We start from the raw sequence: 17,198 nt of genomic DNA on the forward strand, positions 1-17,198 counted from the left end.
CAACTCTTTGCAGCCCCATGGACTGTAGCCCACCAGGCTCCTCTGTCCATGGAATTTTTCAGGCAAGAATACTAGAATGGGTTGCCATTTCCTGCTCTAGGGGATCGTCCCAGCTCAGGGGTGGAACCCACGTCTCTTGCGTCTCTTGCATTGGCAAGTGGATGCTGTACCTCTGTGCTGCTTGGGAGGGCCTTTACCTCTTTATGGAGGTTGACAACAGCGGTACCTAGTGGCAGGGCTAAATATGATCGGGTAACACTAACTGGCAGTCAGATACAAGATTTAAGGGTGGAAAATAGTACTCCATAGAGCATGGTTACAGTAATTTTAACCCCCCCAAAAATATCATGAGAAACCATGAGAAAACTCTTAATACAATACCCAAGCAGCGTTGGAAATGTCAGTAAAATCTTGTTTTTATTGCATAGGACTCATTTTTTAAAAATTCCTATTTTTAAAAATTTTATTTATTTTCATTTCATTTCATTCATTTTTATTTATTTCATTTCGTTTTATTTTCATTTATTTATTTCATTCAATTTATTTATTTTCATTATTAATTTCATTAATTTCATTATTTTATTTCATTTATTTTCATTTATTATTTATTTCATTCATTATTTCATTCAATATATACTTCATTGACGTATAATTGGTTTACAAAAATGTGTTAGTTTCAGATGTACAACAAAGTGATTCAGCTATATATATATTTTTTCATATTATTTTCCTTTATAGGTTATTATAAAATATTGAATATAGTTCTGTGTAATAGCAGTAAATCCTTGTTGCTTATCCACCCCCTCTCTTCTTTGGTAGCCATAAGTTTGCTTTCTATGTCTATGAGTATTTTTGTTTTATATAAAGATTCATTTGTAATACTTTTTAGATTCTACATAAAAGTGTTATCATATCATATTTGTCTTTCTCTGTCTCACTTCATTTAGTATGATAGTCTGTAGGTCCATCCATGTTGCTGCAAATGGCAATATTTCATTCTTTTTTATGGTTCATATCCCACTGTGTCTCTATACTACATCGTCTTAAGCCAGTTGCCTGTTGATGGGCATTCAGGTTGCTTCCATGTGTTGGCTATTGTAAATAGTGCTGCTGTGAACATTGGGGTTCATGTATCTTTTCAAATTAGAGTTTTCATCTTTTTTCTTTTTTTTTAGTTTTCTTAAGGAATCTGCATCCTACTTTCCATAGTAGCTGCAACAATTTACATTCTACATGGGACTCATTTGAATATATTGATCTATATGGACAAGATGAGACAGTCACATATGCATTCTGTTTATGAAAGTGTTCTTTAAATTGCTACCTTAGGAATATAAAATTGGCAGAATTATACTCACTTAGTTTGTCTGAATTAATCTTTATTTCTAAAGATTAGTGATTAACTTTCTCTGAAGCTGAAAATTGTTACCCTGTGGGGGTGAAATAAAGGTTACAGTTGTTGATTAACGTACAAAATTTGACTAGCCTTCGAATATTATAGCTTTGGGATTTTTTTCTCATCTAAAAAGGGCATAAGGTATGGGAGTGGAGACAGAAGTTTTCCAAAGCCCAGGGTTCCTGATTTGTCAAAGTACTGGGAGTTGTCTTTCTCTGGTGGAGATGGTCAAAAAAATTGCAGTGTACTTCATGATACTTCATTTCCATGGTCTTAAGTGCCTTAGAATGCCTATTTATGATTGAAGTAAGTCAATTCAGTTTTATTATCAAATATTCATGAGCCATGAGAAATGCAAATGAAATCCCTACCCTTCAGGAACTTAAAATTTGAAGGATCCAGAAGCAAATCATGTTGGCAATAGATCCATGTGCAAATGTGAACAAAATGCTGTGGAAACACAGGACAGAGAATGAAAAGTTAGTAGAGTGGACAGGTCCACAACAAACAACAGCTAAGAATCTATAGCAAAAAGAAAAGAAAGATTTCTCAAAGGAGGTGATCATTAAGATAGACCTGTAATGGTGGTTAAAATATTTAAAGATTAAAAAATGAAAGCTCACATAATTCAGGTTATTCTAGGTTTGCAAATTACCTGATTGTGACAATGAAGCAGAGCAATCAGAGTTAAAATTTCAAAGCTGCATTTGTCCTCCATACTACATCTTGTTTTATCGCAGGTAAATGGAGCATACATATCCCCCACATGCATTTACAGCTCTGATGAACTTTAAAAGGCATCTTATGTGAGTCAAAAGACCAACTCATGTGTTTTCTTTTCGTGTGATCTCATATTTAATTCATTCTCCAGATCAGTAGTTACGTGCCGAGAAACTGCTTTCCAGTAGTAGTGTGGAGTATGACAAAGCAAAGAGAAATCAATTTCTCTTTCCTGTCTCAGGAGACTCAGTGCCTTTTGTATTGCTCATGGCAATAGTAGTCTCAACTTTTTATCTGCATTCTTGAAACTCTAAACATTGCCAGTAATAGGGCCATATTCTGAATGTTTGAAACCACTTTAGTTGTCATCATTACCACTGTTACTGATAAATTATTAAGCTCCTATTTGTGAAATTGCTGAAATGATATGAATTTGATATGAGTTTGATATGAATTTTCTGGAGGTTTAATACTTAGAATTGTGCATGAAAATAAAGACTAAGTATGTGCAAGATTTTGAAAAATGGAAGAAAAAACCCCACTATGTTGAGAGTCAAGAACGATAGCATCTAGTTCTGTGTTCACCTCTTTTACTGAACTCTCAAGCTCTTTAGTTGTTAAAATCTTTTTTAAGTAATCTTCTTTAACTGATCGAGACCTTGTAAGAAAGAGTCTTCATGTTTTAAGTCAAGTTATTGACAGTATCTTATTTTATCATTAAACGTTTTCTTTTTCTATTCATCTGACAGGACCTATAAAAGGCAATATTTTTAATCATTTCAGTTTTGGCTGCTGTTTCTTTTGCTAATGACAAATACTTTCTAATTTTCTAATACTTTTCTAAATACTGGGGTATAGAAAAAACTGCTATTGTAGACTATTTAGAAAATAGAATGAGATCACTGTACATTTGTACTTGTTTTGTCATGTGGCCAGAACAGTATTCCAAGGAAAATTCATAGCCACAGGTGTTTTCATATTAACTGAGAAAGATTAAAAATAAATAAGCTTATTAGCCAGTTCAAGAGTTATAAAAAGAACAAAAAACCAGTATGATGGTGAGAGTAAAGAATAACTGTAAAACTGGATGAATCAGGAAACAGAGGAATTAAAAATTAAATGTAAGATCTTTGATTAACCAACAAAAAGAGTAGGTAAATCTCTGGAAAGAACAGTGGAAAATGAGAAAAAATTAATATGTAACTGGGAAATATAAAGGGACTATAACAATGTATGGAGTATTTTATGAGATATGTATTGTATGCAGTCTATGAGAGGACTGGAAAATCTTAATGAAATGAGTGCTTCTCTTGGATATTGTAAACAGCGAAAAGGGAAAGAAATATGAAACTTGCAATTAATGACATTATAAGAAAGTTTTAAAATTAAGAGCTCTTCCTCCAAAATATATATAGTCTAGATTCTTCAACTCTGAATATTTAATTTCTTGTGCATTTTCAAGTATTTGTAAATGTAGATAATGTTACAAAACGTTCTGTACCATTTTTCAAGGTGATACGGTAAGGACTGGAAAAAGGAATCAGCACTTGAATAGGAACCTAAATGGTATTCTTCTATGAAAATGGATTTAAAAAGCTAAAGAAAACAAACACAGCAAATAAGTCCAGAAGAAGGTTAGAAGTAATCAAACTAAGCTTATCTAAGGATTGGATCAACCTAAAGAAATTTTTTAATATAACATGCCAAGTGGTAAAAATTCTAGGATCATATTAATAGATATTGAAAAGGCAGGTGATAAAATTTAATGTCAGTTATTGACAAAAGGAAATTTTCAGTAAGTTAGGAGTAAAAGGTGCTTTTATCTTACGATATATCAAATTTAAAGTGACTCACTGGGGGATTCCCTGGCTGTCCAGTGGTTAAGACTCTGTGCTTTCATTGTCGAGGGCATGGGTTCAATCCCTGGTCAGGGAACTAAGATCCCACAAGCCACACTGCACAGCCAAAATAAATAAATAAATAACTATATTAAAAAATGTAAAATGACTCACCAGATCCCGTGGGGAGCAGCATTCCCGTTAGGGTGAGGAAGAAGACAAGGGCCCATGGGATTCCCACTGTGATGCTGCCCTGTTCTCACAGGGCCACTACAATGAGACCAAACAACTAATACCATCACAAGAGAACGCACAAGAAGATTCAAAGCTAAGGAACGTGTGTTTTAACTATTAAAATATATTCACACTGGTCTTCCATATGGGTAGTATTATAGGCATTTTGTACTTTTCTCTTCTTGCTTCTCTGTATATACTGTACATAACTTCTGTTGCCCTTTTCTCTGTTGATTTTTAAAATAAGGCAACAAATATTGAGAAATCATAATTCAAAAGAGAAGACAGCTTCTTCTCTTTTCAAATGAATGGCCTAAATACAGTTCACTGTTTTACTGTCTGCAGTCCTCGTAAGTAAAAGCAAAAGAGATACTTGATATTTTTATGAAGTCTTAAGGCTAAAGCAAGACTGAATCAGATTCCTATCTCTCCAGGTCTTTACTATATGCAAATCATCAGTTTTGTTACAATCTCTATCTATTCCCTGCCACCCTCCTCCCCGCAGGATGCCGCTATCTGGTCTAACATTTCCTAAGATAAGTTCATCTAGTCTGACTTTGTTTTCAGGGGTTAGTTATTCAGGCCCTTCCTTCTAGGAAATTTCCGTTTCCCCTAATAGTGAAATTTCTGGAATGACTGGGTTAACTTTTGGCCACGTCTCTCTCTAGTACAACTTTTCCTGACTCTGTACCCTGGCAACCGAGGTGAAGGAGATGAAGAAAAGCTCCTTAAGTGGAGTTAGCTAACAGCAGTGGGTCATCTACAATAAACTGTCACCCTAACCAGGAAGGGGAAATGAGAAATGTAGTTGTTGATATTTTCCTTGTTGTTTCTTTAAAAATCCAAATTTTCTATTTAACAGTGGGGTCATCCAGTCTGATTTTTCCATTCGTGGTTTTTAAGCAACAAGGTAGAATTTGGGGACTGAACTCATGTAGAGGTGGCGTGGTAGAGAGGAAAGCCTGCTGGGGGCTTGATTGGCATCTGTAGAATGTCCACGAGGGGACGGTTCTTCTCCACTCCACTCACTTCTCCACTCAGAGCATCTCTGAAGTTTTGTTACAATGTCCGTTTTGACCAGTGATGACCCAAGACATAGTCCGGTTCAGCATAGTGGAGATAGGGTTCAGCTGTAAGTCATCCAGGCTGGTAAAGCAACACCCATTCCACTTCTGTTGCCACCAATGCCTTAAACACTGGATTCTTGGTTTTCTCATATGTAAGATGATTATAATGCAGCAATGTGGGGTGCTGTTTTGAGGATTAGACAAATAATCCAGCGAAGCTAGTTCATGGTGAAAGTGAAAGTTGCTCAGTTGTGTCCGACTCTTTGTGACCCCATGGACTATATAGTCCATGGAATTCTCCAGGCCAGAATACTGGAGTGGGTAGCCTTTCCCTTCTCCAGGGGATCTCCCCAACCCAGGGATCGAACTCAGGTCTCACGCATTGCAGGTGGATTCTTCATCAGCTGAGCCACCAGGAAAGCCCAAGAATACTGGAGTGGGTAGCCTATCCCTTCTCCAAGGGATCTTCCTGACCCAGGAATCAAACCAGGGTCTCCTGCATTGCAGGTGGATTCTTTAGCAACTGAGCTATCAGGGAAGCCCCAGTTCATGGTAGGTAGTTCCTAATTACTGTTGTATAACCGCACTGACCATTGTAGTTACTAGCCACATATTTTTACATTAAATTAATAAAAATTCAGTTTCTCAGCAGCAGTAGCCACATTTCAGGTGCTCAACAAGCCACCTACACCTAGTGGCTAGCACATTGTATGTGTTGTATACATATTGTATACTGCAGATATAGAACATTTCCATCCTCACAGAATGTTCCATTGGGTAGCACTGCTCTACATCATTAACTTTAATTTTGCACAACTACCAGACCTCAGGGCTGACCAAAAGCATTCTCTTTGATTTGGAAGCTCTCCTGAATGTTTACCTGTGGAGGTGAGAGTCAGATGAAGCCAGTCTTGGAAGGGTGTCCTTTGTTCACCAGAGATAGAAAGGAGTGATGTTTGTTTCCTAAATTAAGATAGCCTATCTATAAACCAGATATTTCAGCCCTGAAAAGACGGGAGAGTTCACAACGTAAACTTCCAGAAAGGACTAATTCTTTCCACTGTGCATTTAACCAGACAACAGAAGGAAGGGCCGGGGAGGATTCCAACTTCTGAGTCAGCAGAGAAAACATTCTTTGGAGGTAGAGTTTGGAAAGGACAACTAATCTGTTTTCCAAACAGATTTTCATAAATAACTGACAGGAGATGGGCTGCTTCTATCAAAGTATTAACCCAAATGATGGGGGTTAATCATTAAACCTTTTAGGTGGTGGCTTGCTTCTTTGTTTCATATTCTAATCCGGGTCACAGAATGACTAAGGCAGCTTTAAGTGAAGGGTGAATTTTTTTTCCTTCCGTTTGCCTTGTGTTTTCCACTCTGAAAGAATGTTGTGGCTGCTCTTTTTTCTAGTAACTGCTATTCGTGCCGATCTCTGTCAACCAGGTACGTAAGCCTTGAAACTTTGAAATAGATTAACAGTTTTCTGAACGATTGACAAGTCTCTGACTGAAAGACTTCTTTATTTTTCTAAATCTGCCGCTGTGTTGTGGCTTGAAACTTGAGCCTGTGAATGTTTTATGAGTTTGAAAGAAAAGTTTCAACCATGTAAGATGATTACAGTTAAACTTTCAAAAGTATTGGGGACAGTTTAATTGCAATCTTTGTTCTATTAATTTTTTTAAAAAAGTGAAAGTGAAAGTTGCTCAATCGTGTCCGACTCTTTGCGACCCCATGGTCTGTACAGTCCGTGGAATTCTCCAGGCCAGAATACTGGAGTGGGTAGCCTTTCCCTTCTCCAGAGGATCTTCCCAACTCAGGGATCAAACCCAGGTCTCACGCATTGCAGGTGGATTCTTTATCAACTGAGCCACCAGGGAAGCCCAAGAATACTGGAGTGGGTAGCCTATCCCTTCTCCAGGGGATCTTCTTGACCCAGGAATCGGACCAGGGTCTACTGATTTCAGTTTCATTAAATATTAGGATTTATCAGGCTCCATTTTGACAGATTTTATCATCATGTACTGCTCTTTTTTCTCTCTGGCAGATGCAGAAAATGCTTTTAAAGTGAGACTTAGTATCAGAACAGCCCTGGGAGATAAAGCAGTAAGTGCAGATCCTGCATGTTCCCTTAAAATTTTGTTTGCTAATAACACTGCTTTCTCTGATAATGAGCCTCTATGCATAGTTATCTTAAACTTGCACAAACTACTTCTAAAGACATCAAATCTCATATTTTCTTAAAGCAAAAATATTTGTAGTAAAATAGAAATTGTTAATAAAGTGATTTTGCCTGAAGTATTTAATCTGTGGTGTATCCTGGAAAATATGCAAAGTTCTGTACTACCCAAAACAGGCCTGGTTTGGGCTGTGTTCCTCACTGTGGTGGTCATTTGAATTTTGTCAGTCACTTTTCTCATCATTGAAAAGAGGGCATGTTTCACCTATGTAAGATCTTTCATGGCACAAAATGTTCCACTTCTATGGTCACTTGTCTTCAATTCTCAGATATCAAGAAAGCAGCATGAAATGCATGTTCATGAAATTAAAGTTAATAAAACACTCATGGGGCTCCGGTAGCTATAGGAACAGTAAAGACTCGAATTAATGAGATGGAGTTGTGTCATTCTAGTTTCAGTTTGCCAGTGTGGTCTGTGAAAATTTTCCCCAATAGAAGGTGAGAGTAAGATGCCTCAGACTAGAGATGATAAAAAAAATGCTGAAGAAACTTGGACATATTTGGTTTGCAAGGCAATCCACCATTTTGTTCACTCAGTGAGTAATAATCATTCTAACACCAGCATTCCTTGAAGAACTTAGCGTTCTTTCTGCCTGGGACCCTTCTAATCACTTTGCCCACCTTAGCTCATTTAGCTCTCACAACAACCTTTTGAGGAAGATGACATGGGTATTCCCATTCTCATTAGGTGGATGAGAAAACAGAGGTGCAAAGACATTAAGTGACCTACTCATGATCTCAAGTCAGCAGGGGGCAGTGGTCAGGTTTGAGAGCAGAATCCACCATCTCTGCCAGTGCGTAGGGTTGCTTTTCCCAGAATCCTCTGAACGCAGGCACCATCCTGGATGCTTGGATGTGGTACAGCTAAAACTAGACTTATCCTTGCCCTTGGGGAGCTTATAGTCATGGGATTGGTTGCATATTCAGTGAACCAAATGCAAGTGTGCGATCTCGACAAGCATTTCAGGAAAGAGAAGTCCACAGGGACTTTGGCCTCATTAGAGGCCACAGGACCTGGCATTTGCTGCGAGGTCTAAAACACTAGTAGAAGTGAACCTGGGGAATACAAGGAAAGAGGGTGAAGGGACTAGCACATGCAAAGGCTTCTTACAAGGGAGGAACTTGGGAGGAGTGAAGGGTGGAAGGATGGCCAAGGTGTTTGGAACTGGAGCAGTGCAGAGCAGCATCACATGTAATAAGCTTCAAGAGAAAGGAGGGGTCAGGCCAAAGAATGTATGGATTGTGTTGAGGAGTTTTGGTATTAATTTGTAAAGCAAGTGGGGGTTTCGTGGAAGGGGTGTCATGACAGAATGTGTGTTTGCAAGACACTTTGGCCACAGAGCAGAGGACAGACTCAAAGAGACTAGAGTGGACAGAAGGAACCAGTTGGTAGGCGGTGGGAGCAGTATGGGTGAGAGAAGATGGCCATTTGGAGTCTGGTGTGTTGATGGAGAGAGGGGCAGTGAAAGGTTTTGAGAGCCATGGAATGGGATGACAACGGAGGGAAGAGGAAAGGTCAAGGATAAGCAAGTAGACGGATGATGGCCCATTTATGACTCAGGGAACTGAGAATAGATAAGAAAACCATAGCTTTTGGACTTACTGAGTTTGGAGCATTATTGAGCTGGCTTGAGATATCCATTCCCGCGTCACTTGCACTGAAGTGATGATGACAGTGCTGATGGAGGTGGAGGATGGCCAGAGGAGAGGGGCTGGCCTCGAACCTTGTGATTCTTACAGCCCTTGCAGAGGAGGGGGAACTTGCAAAGGAGGCGGAGGGACAGCAGGAAAACCAGGAGGATGCTGTGTCAGGGAAGGGAAGAGTGTGCTTTCAGATGAAGGGAGTGTTCAAGAGTGTTGAGTGCTGTTGAGGGGCCAGGCGAGGGGAGACTGAAAACTGCTTGTTGTGTTGAGCAACATGAAGGTCATTGGTAACGTGAGAGAGCTGCTTTTTGGAGTGCAGGGACTGGAAGGCAGGTGGAGGAGGTTCAGAATACGCAGTCAGTGACCCTTCAAGAATTTTGGATGTGAAGGGCAGGAAAGAAATGACAATGGGTAGAAGAAGGAGGACTGAATAAAACGATTTGGTTTTGTTATTTTAATGGGAAAGACTTAAGCATAGTTCAGAGTCAATGAATAGCCTCCAGCCAGCATTGAATGCACAGAGGGAAACTGATATAGTTTAGATCCAGAGAAGGGCCAAATGGAAGCATTCCTAAAGAGGTGGATAGAAGGGCCATTGACCAGAGGAGAAACACCACATGTGGCCCTTGGGGGAGGATGTGGATAAGACGTGTGCCTGTGGAAGAAGTTTTGTACTTGGTGTCAGGAGGGCGGGAGGTGGGACATGTGTCAGTGGATGACCTGAGATGTATCTATTACTTAAGAAACAAGAGTGCCTAGTGAAAGTGAGGAATGAGGGAAAGCACAGAGATGTGGGGGTACTGTGGGGGCTGAAGGAGATTTGAAACAGTCATTGTGAATCATGAGGGAAAGAAAACTGATGGAGACCCCTAAGAGGATGCCAGGCAGTTTGGAAGTAGGTCACCATGAATTGAGTTAAGCCACTACTGTTTGTGATTACACACCTAAAATGTGGGGTCAGCTAGATTACACACCTAAAATGTGGGGTCAGCCACCTTAGTTTGCTAGGGCTGCTATAATAGTACCACAGACTCGGTGGCTTAAACGATGGAAATTTGTTTCCTCTCATTCTGGAGGCTGGAAGTCCAATATCAAGGTGTCCGAAGGGTTGATTCCTTTTGAGTTCTGTGAGGGAGGGATGTGTTCCAGACCCATCTCCTTGGCTTTTAAATGGCTGTGTTCACATGTTTTCCCTCTGGGGCAGTGTCCAGATTTCCTGTTCTTACAATGACACCCATCATATTGGATTAGGACCCACCCAAATGATCTGATTTTAACATAATCACCTGGGTAAAGACACTGTCTTCCATATATGGTTACATTTTGAGGTACTTGGGGTTAGGATTTTAACATACAAATTTTTTTGTGGGAGCATACAATTCAGCCCATCACATGCACATACACTCAAGTTTTCAGCTAAGAAAATGAAAACTTGTACTGGTATTAATACAGGAAAGGAAGCTGAGGTGGGGAGTCAGTTTATGAGGGAAGAGAGAAAGGATGAAAAGTAATCAAGTGTTTACATACGGGATGAGATGTCCAAATGCCCTGTTTGTTGACTGGTTACTAATACTGCAGATTTTGAAGAAGAGTGTACAGTGGAAAACCCACTACACTTGCAGTAATAGAATAACCAGGAGATTCTATCCTAAACATGGCGACATGATTTATCATGGTCTCCAGTCTTTTTTTACATAAGATGAAAGAGAGAGACACAGACGGACACACACACCCCAACACCACTGTGGCCACAGTTAGAACCCAGTGGACCAGTTTTTATTCCATGCCTCTCTACTTTTCATTCTCTGTGTTACTTCTCTTTCAGTATGCCTGGGATACAAATGAAGAGTATCTCTTCAAAGCAATGGTGGCTTTCTCCATGAGAAAAGTTCCCAACAGAGAAACAACTGAGTAAGTAAACAGTGAAAAGTCTTAATTGATTGTTTGCAATATTATTTGAGATAGAATGTTAACTCAGAACTCAATCTTGAAAATAATTTATTTAAATATAATTTTTAAGAGACCCACATTTTAATTTAACATTAAAAAAACCTTTATAATCTAGGTCAGCTTATAGTTTATATCATGTTCAAATAATGCTCTTCATTCAATAGGCACTATGGAGATAAATAAAAAAATTTGTAGTTATATGTCATAAGCTTTCTACATTTCTATTTTATGTATAGTTCTCTTGTTGATACAATAGATAGATGGAAAGAAAAGAGTTCTATTCTCATTGTATTGGTCTGCTCTGACTGCCATAACAAAATACCGTAAACTGGGTGACGTAAACAACAGGTTTATTTCTCACTGTTCTGGAGGCTGAGAGTTGAAGACTAAGATACTGACAAGGTAGGTTTCAATCTGAGGCCTCTCCTTTCAGCTTGCAGGTCCACCCAATCTTTGTATGCTCACATGGTCTCTTCTTGGTTGAAGGAGAACTGGCAGGGGAGAGAATGAGCATTCTGGAGTCTCTTTGGATGAGGGTGCTAATCCTTTCTATGTTAAATGACATCTCATTTAACTCTAATTATCCCCTTATAGACGCTGTCACCAAATGCGTTCACATTTAGGGTTAGAGCTTCAACATATGAATTAGGGGAGGAGGATAAATCCATAGCACTCATTTGAAAATAATTTACATATGTATAGGTTCATCGTACTGTTGGTGTTGGTATCTGTCATAGCACCTTGTTTATTTTCTTGAAAGTTTTAGTACAATTTTAATAGTTTTACATTTTTGTCTATTCTTCTGGAGGAATCTTCCCTATTTGTGATGTTTCTTTTCATCTCTATTTGTGATTAGGGTAACACTCCTGGTTTCTCTCTACCCTCTTCCTTCACTATTCCCCTTGAGAAGTGAAATGACTGGACTGATCTGATTGATGGGCTGAAAGGGGAAGCCGGCGTGCTCTCAGCACACATTTTTCTGTGCTGCTCCTCACACTAAATACAGAATGAGGCCCTGCCTGGGCAGGCTCACACACCCTCATGGCTATTTGTGCTGTCTACAGCAATGGACTGTTTAGATTGGTAGGTACCAGATCCTAAGGTGTTAAATATATTGCCTCTTACTCCAGTATGTGGTGATAGCTGCTTTAGTTCAGCTCTCCCTGGGTCATTAGAGATGAATTTATCTTATTTCAGAATTTTTTTACAATTCGAAAGGAAATTTACCTGCTGATGAAAGTCAATGAAGTCTTTTATTTTGGTCTCCTGTTTGCTTCATTCTTTTGTCTTCTGTTAAGAACCTAGCAAAGAGGGTTTCTATTTATTGGTCTTACTCAAAGCCACAATGTATTATGCATGAGCTGTGAGTATAAGGAATAAAACAGAAGAATAACATTTGGAGGAACAAAATAAACATACAATATGTGGATTTGTGTGTTCACACTCACACGTATTTTAAGATGTGTAACATATTCACATGATTCAGAAAATTAAAAGAAGGGGATGTAAGGTAAAAAAAATTGCCTAAGTGAACTCTACTCCTATTTTATAGATTTTTAGAAAAGATATATTTACTTTTATCTTACGCCTTAAAACTGAAGCATTCTTTCTGAAATGATATTAATATCCTTTTTAAAATAAAAAAAGTAGAAGATTGCCTTCTAAAAAATCAAAAAGGAAAAACACAAGGAGAAAAGGGAACCTTAGTACTCTGTTGGTAGGGATGTAAATTGGTGCAGCTACTATGGAAAACAGTATGGAGTTTCCTCAAAAAACTAAAAATATGTGTAAGGGCGTAAATATATTTATTATGTTTGTAAAAATTCATTCTGTACAATTGCAGACCAAGGTTGCTCTTCTGTAATTTATGGGATATTATGTTTTAAAGACCATCTTGGAATACAGTTAGAGAACTTAGTATTTTGATGTACTAAGACCTATTTTAAGTTTAATATTTTACCTCTGCAAAAACTTTAAAGATGCTATTTTCAAAAAGTTTAAAAAAAAACCCTAAAAATAGAATTACCATATGACCCAGCAGACCATTCCTGGTTATACATCAGAAGAAAGAAACATACTAATTCCAAAAGATACACACATCCCAATGTTCATAGCAATGTTATTTACATTAGCCAAGCTACAGAAGCAACCTAAGTGCCCATCAGCAAATGAACAGATATAGAAGATGTTGTGTACACACACACACACACACACACACACACAAATGGAATACTACTCTACCAGAAAAAAGAGTGAAATTTTACCATTTGCAACAATGTGGATGTACTTGGGAGGGTATTATGTTTAGTGAAATTAAGTCAGACACATACTGTGTGTTATCACTTCTATGTGGAATCTAAAAAATAAAGCAGACTTGTGAATATAACAAAAAGAAACAGACTCAGATACAGAGAACAACCTAGTGACTGCCAAAGGGAAGAGGGAAGGGGGAAGGACAAGACAGCGGCATGGGATTAAGAGGTAGAGTTTGTTGTATATAAAATAAATAAGCCACAAGGATATATTGTGTAGCACAGAAAATATAGCCAATATTTTATAACTATAAATGGAGTATAGCCTTTAAAATTGTGAATCAATATGTTGTACCCCTGAAATATATATAATATTGTACATAAACTATACCTCAATTAAAAAAAATGAAAAACATAAGAAAAAAAGCCGTTGGTCATCTCACAATGCTAAAACGCCTCAACTAGTCTCTTTTAATCTTACTGTTATTCTTGATTAGCAGAATTTATACATACTGTTTTTTATTATACTCTTACTTCCTCTGAGTGCAAAATTTCATCTTGTGACTATGTTAAATCATGCTTTCATTCTTAGGAAAAGTTAATTTAAATTCATAATATTTTAGATTAATTTTGAGAAATTCACTTTTGAAATTTTTTATTTTCTCAAGCCTGCGCCTTGTAGGAGTCTATGAATATATGATCTGGTTTATTTGCTGAGATGTTTTAACTGGGTACATAGGCTATTTATAGTACCTTTTGTTGCCGATGTCAGTGGAAAAAATTGAAAAGTGCAAAACTAGATTGGGATTCAACAAATTTTTTCTGGTAAATGCTCAGTTTGAGTCTTTGCAGTACTGCTGTCAGAAGGCTGAGTGATGAGGGCTGCCTAATGAATCAGGATGTGTTTAAGATGCAGTACAGGTGCTGGGCCCAATTCTACATGTGCTGCCCTAAAGGTGGCTGCATCTTTACATGAGCAGGTGGCCCTCTGGGAAAGGGGACCACATGACACAAGATGGATTGAAAACAACTTCCCAGTCAGAATGCCTCTCCCAAGTGTGACAGGTAACAGAAAAACACCAGCAGCTTGGCAAATGGATCAGATTTTAAATCTGCCTTAAAGAGGTCTTTTCGTGCTAGGGTCAGGCAGATTGAATTCTAGAGAGTGGGACGTATCCCTTTGAGGATGGCTTCAGGATGCAAATCGTGAACATTTGCCAGCTTTTAAATTTTTTTTTCCTGCCACATCATTGCTTATTCTATGGATATTGGAGAAAACTTAGAGATACTGAGGTGCACTGGATGGAAAATGTAAAGAACAACTCACTAATGAGGGCTACCCTGGTGGCTCAGTGATAAAGAACCTTGCTGCCCATGCAGGAGACCCTGGAGACACAGGTTCGATACCTGGGTCAGGAAGATCCGCTGGAGGAGAGCACTGCAACACACTCCAGTATTCTTGCCTATAGAATCCCATGAACAGAGGAGCCTGGAGGGCTATAGTCCATGGGGTCACAAAGAGTCAACATGACTTAGCAACTCAACAACAACTCACTAAAGATAGCAATGAACAGAGTAATGAAGACTCTCAATTTCTTCCCAGCTTTTACCCAGTCCTAACTACAGTATCTCTTCTATCAAGCATGATCACCTCCATGACACAGGGCTAGTGTCTCCTCTGCATATTTAGGAATCTGTGAGCGTCCTACCCTTGACCCAGTAGAACTAGGATGGACTCTGCAGGACGGTGTTCCTACTAGGGTGAGGTCCTGGCCGCCTCCACGCAGGACTTACGTCCACGCACCATGACCCCACGCAGGCAGTGGAAGAGAAGGTCAGGGGCCCCAGAAGCAGAGGTGTGGGCCTGCAGAGAGGGAGTGGGGTGTCCCCACCACCCTCCCCGGAGGACGGGTGGGATGGGTGGCAGCGGTCTGCACTCGCAGCCCACAGGGAGCTGACAGCTGGGTCCACGTGAGGAGCTGGTGCCCCGGCCACAGCAGTGCCAACCTTGCCTGCTCGCCTGCCCACCTCAGGTCACGCAGAGCCGCCAGTAGAGAGAGGAGTCGTCTGTGAGAGGAGAGATGGGCACGTCGCTCCCCAATTTGCACACGATCCAAGGAGTAGCATGAGAGTGGCAGCACCTGGAGCTCTGGTGACGGTGGACCCAGGCGCCGAGACCGTCCTGTGGGTGGGATAGACACTGGTGCCTGCCCCTCAGCTGGAGAAGGCTGAAGGTGAAGGCCAGCTTGAGCCTGCATGAGAGAGAGGGGGCGGCTTTGCCAGCAGTCTGCGCCCGGATGGCTGCTGGGGCCAAGTGGAGGCCACTGAAGGGAGCTGGACGGGCCTGTGGGGCCCAAGATCCACGTGCAGGGCCCAGGGAAGGCGGAGAGTGGGCAGGCAGGGCGAGATGGAAGCCATCGTCTGTGCCAGGGAAAGGGCCAGTGCAGAGGTCGCCACACCTTCTCCGAAGGCCCCAAGTGCAGTCTGGATGGACAGGAGGGCGCGCCGTGATGAGGCCACCATCAGGCAGGGGGCGCACGGGGAGCCCACCTGGGGAACCAAAGCTGGCCTTTTCCTCTCCTGCAGATCCCCGCCCCCTCCCCTGTCCCTTTTCCATCCCTCAGTGAGCAGGAGTGGGGGAGGTCAGGGGCTCTGGGCAGGAGGAGTGGAGCCTGGAGAGCAGAATGCATCCTGCACAGGCCAGCCCAGTGGAGGAGGGAAGCTGGGTGTTAGTGGTGGGAAGACAGTTGATCTAGGTTTTGATCAGACTGGCCTGAGCTCTTAAACACCCAGAAATGACACGCCGGCTCCATCAGTCCCCCCAGGTGCTGCAGGGAGTGGAGGAGAGAAAGAGCTGACAGCACCCAAGGCAGCGATGTGAGGAGCAGAAGACTCCTACTGCGCTCTCCTGAGGCTGCGTGTGCTGCACTGCTGGGCGCAAGCCAGAGAAGTTGGTAGCTGCTCTCGGAAGCCCGCTGTGCAGGCTGCGACATAGGCCCTGAGAGTTCAGTGATGGGAAAATCCAGGTCCCGCCAAGGACATTCCCGAGAAGCTGGCCCAGAGAGACGTGGAAGATGAATGAGACGTGACAGAACCAATTCCTTTGAAATCATTACTTACAGATCTTGATATCAGGTGGCTTTTTGCTCTTCCTTGACTTTTCTTAAAAGTAGAGTGGATGATGCAAGTAAAAAAACTAAGTGGTAGAAACTTCTGCTTTTATTAGATCAGGTTGTGTTAAGTGTTCTTGGGACTTTGAAGATAGTAAACAGGTGTTTTCAAGGTTTTGTTGTAAAGTTTGGTCCAGATTTTTGAAAAGATTTTCACAGGAAGTTTTAAATGTTGCAAGTATTATCTCAGGAAATTACGATGAAATTCTAGTCCATTTTCCAGGTCAACTGAGACGTTTATCTGCCTCCTTGACTCAAATAATGTTTTTATGGGATAATTGATCATTTTTAGCAGAGAAGTAGAAGTGTAACTCAAGCACTGTGTTCTCTTTCTGAGTAAAATGATGTAGGGCACGGAATGAATTTCTTCCTCTAATTATTCAGGGAGAAGCCTTGTGATCTAAGAAGGAACAACATGCTCTTGTATCCATGGTAAGGGGATTAACGGTCTTGTGCTTGTAAAATAGCAGCCCAGCTCCTGTTTAGTCCTTTGATTTCAAGAAACAAGAGCCCGATTCTTCTCAGCCCAGTTGGCCCTGTCTGGTGCGTTTGATGAGAAGTAGCAGTGGGGCCAGTTCTTAGACAGTTACCTTCAGTCCAGGGCTCCCCACACTTTCGGAAAGGGAGTGGACATTTCCATCTTGTTAGTGGTTTGCTGACAGAAGCAACTGTTTATGCCTAAGTATTACTG

General features: G+C 40.5%; 1 protein-coding gene across 1 annotated transcript in view; it reads left to right on the forward strand.

Annotated features, from left to right (window-relative positions):
* Positions 1-6,385: 6,385 nt before the first annotated feature.
* The window catches only part of CLTRN (collectrin, amino acid transport regulator), a 41,769-nt gene continuing 30,956 nt past the window's right edge, over positions 6,386-17,198 (forward strand). The window contains exons 1-3 of the mRNA XM_043896094.1: positions 6,386-6,698; positions 7,300-7,358; positions 10,961-11,046. Of these exons, the coding sequence (XP_043752029.1) occupies positions 6,641-6,698; positions 7,300-7,358; positions 10,961-11,046 (203 nt within the window). The 5' untranslated portion in view covers positions 6,386-6,640. The remainder of the gene's footprint in view (positions 6,699-7,299; positions 7,359-10,960; positions 11,047-17,198) is intronic.

The sequence above is a fragment of the Cervus elaphus genome, chromosome X (assembly GCF_910594005.1).
Source record: "Cervus elaphus chromosome X, mCerEla1.1, whole genome shotgun sequence".
Lineage (NCBI taxonomy): Eukaryota > Metazoa > Chordata > Mammalia > Artiodactyla > Cervidae > Cervus > Cervus elaphus.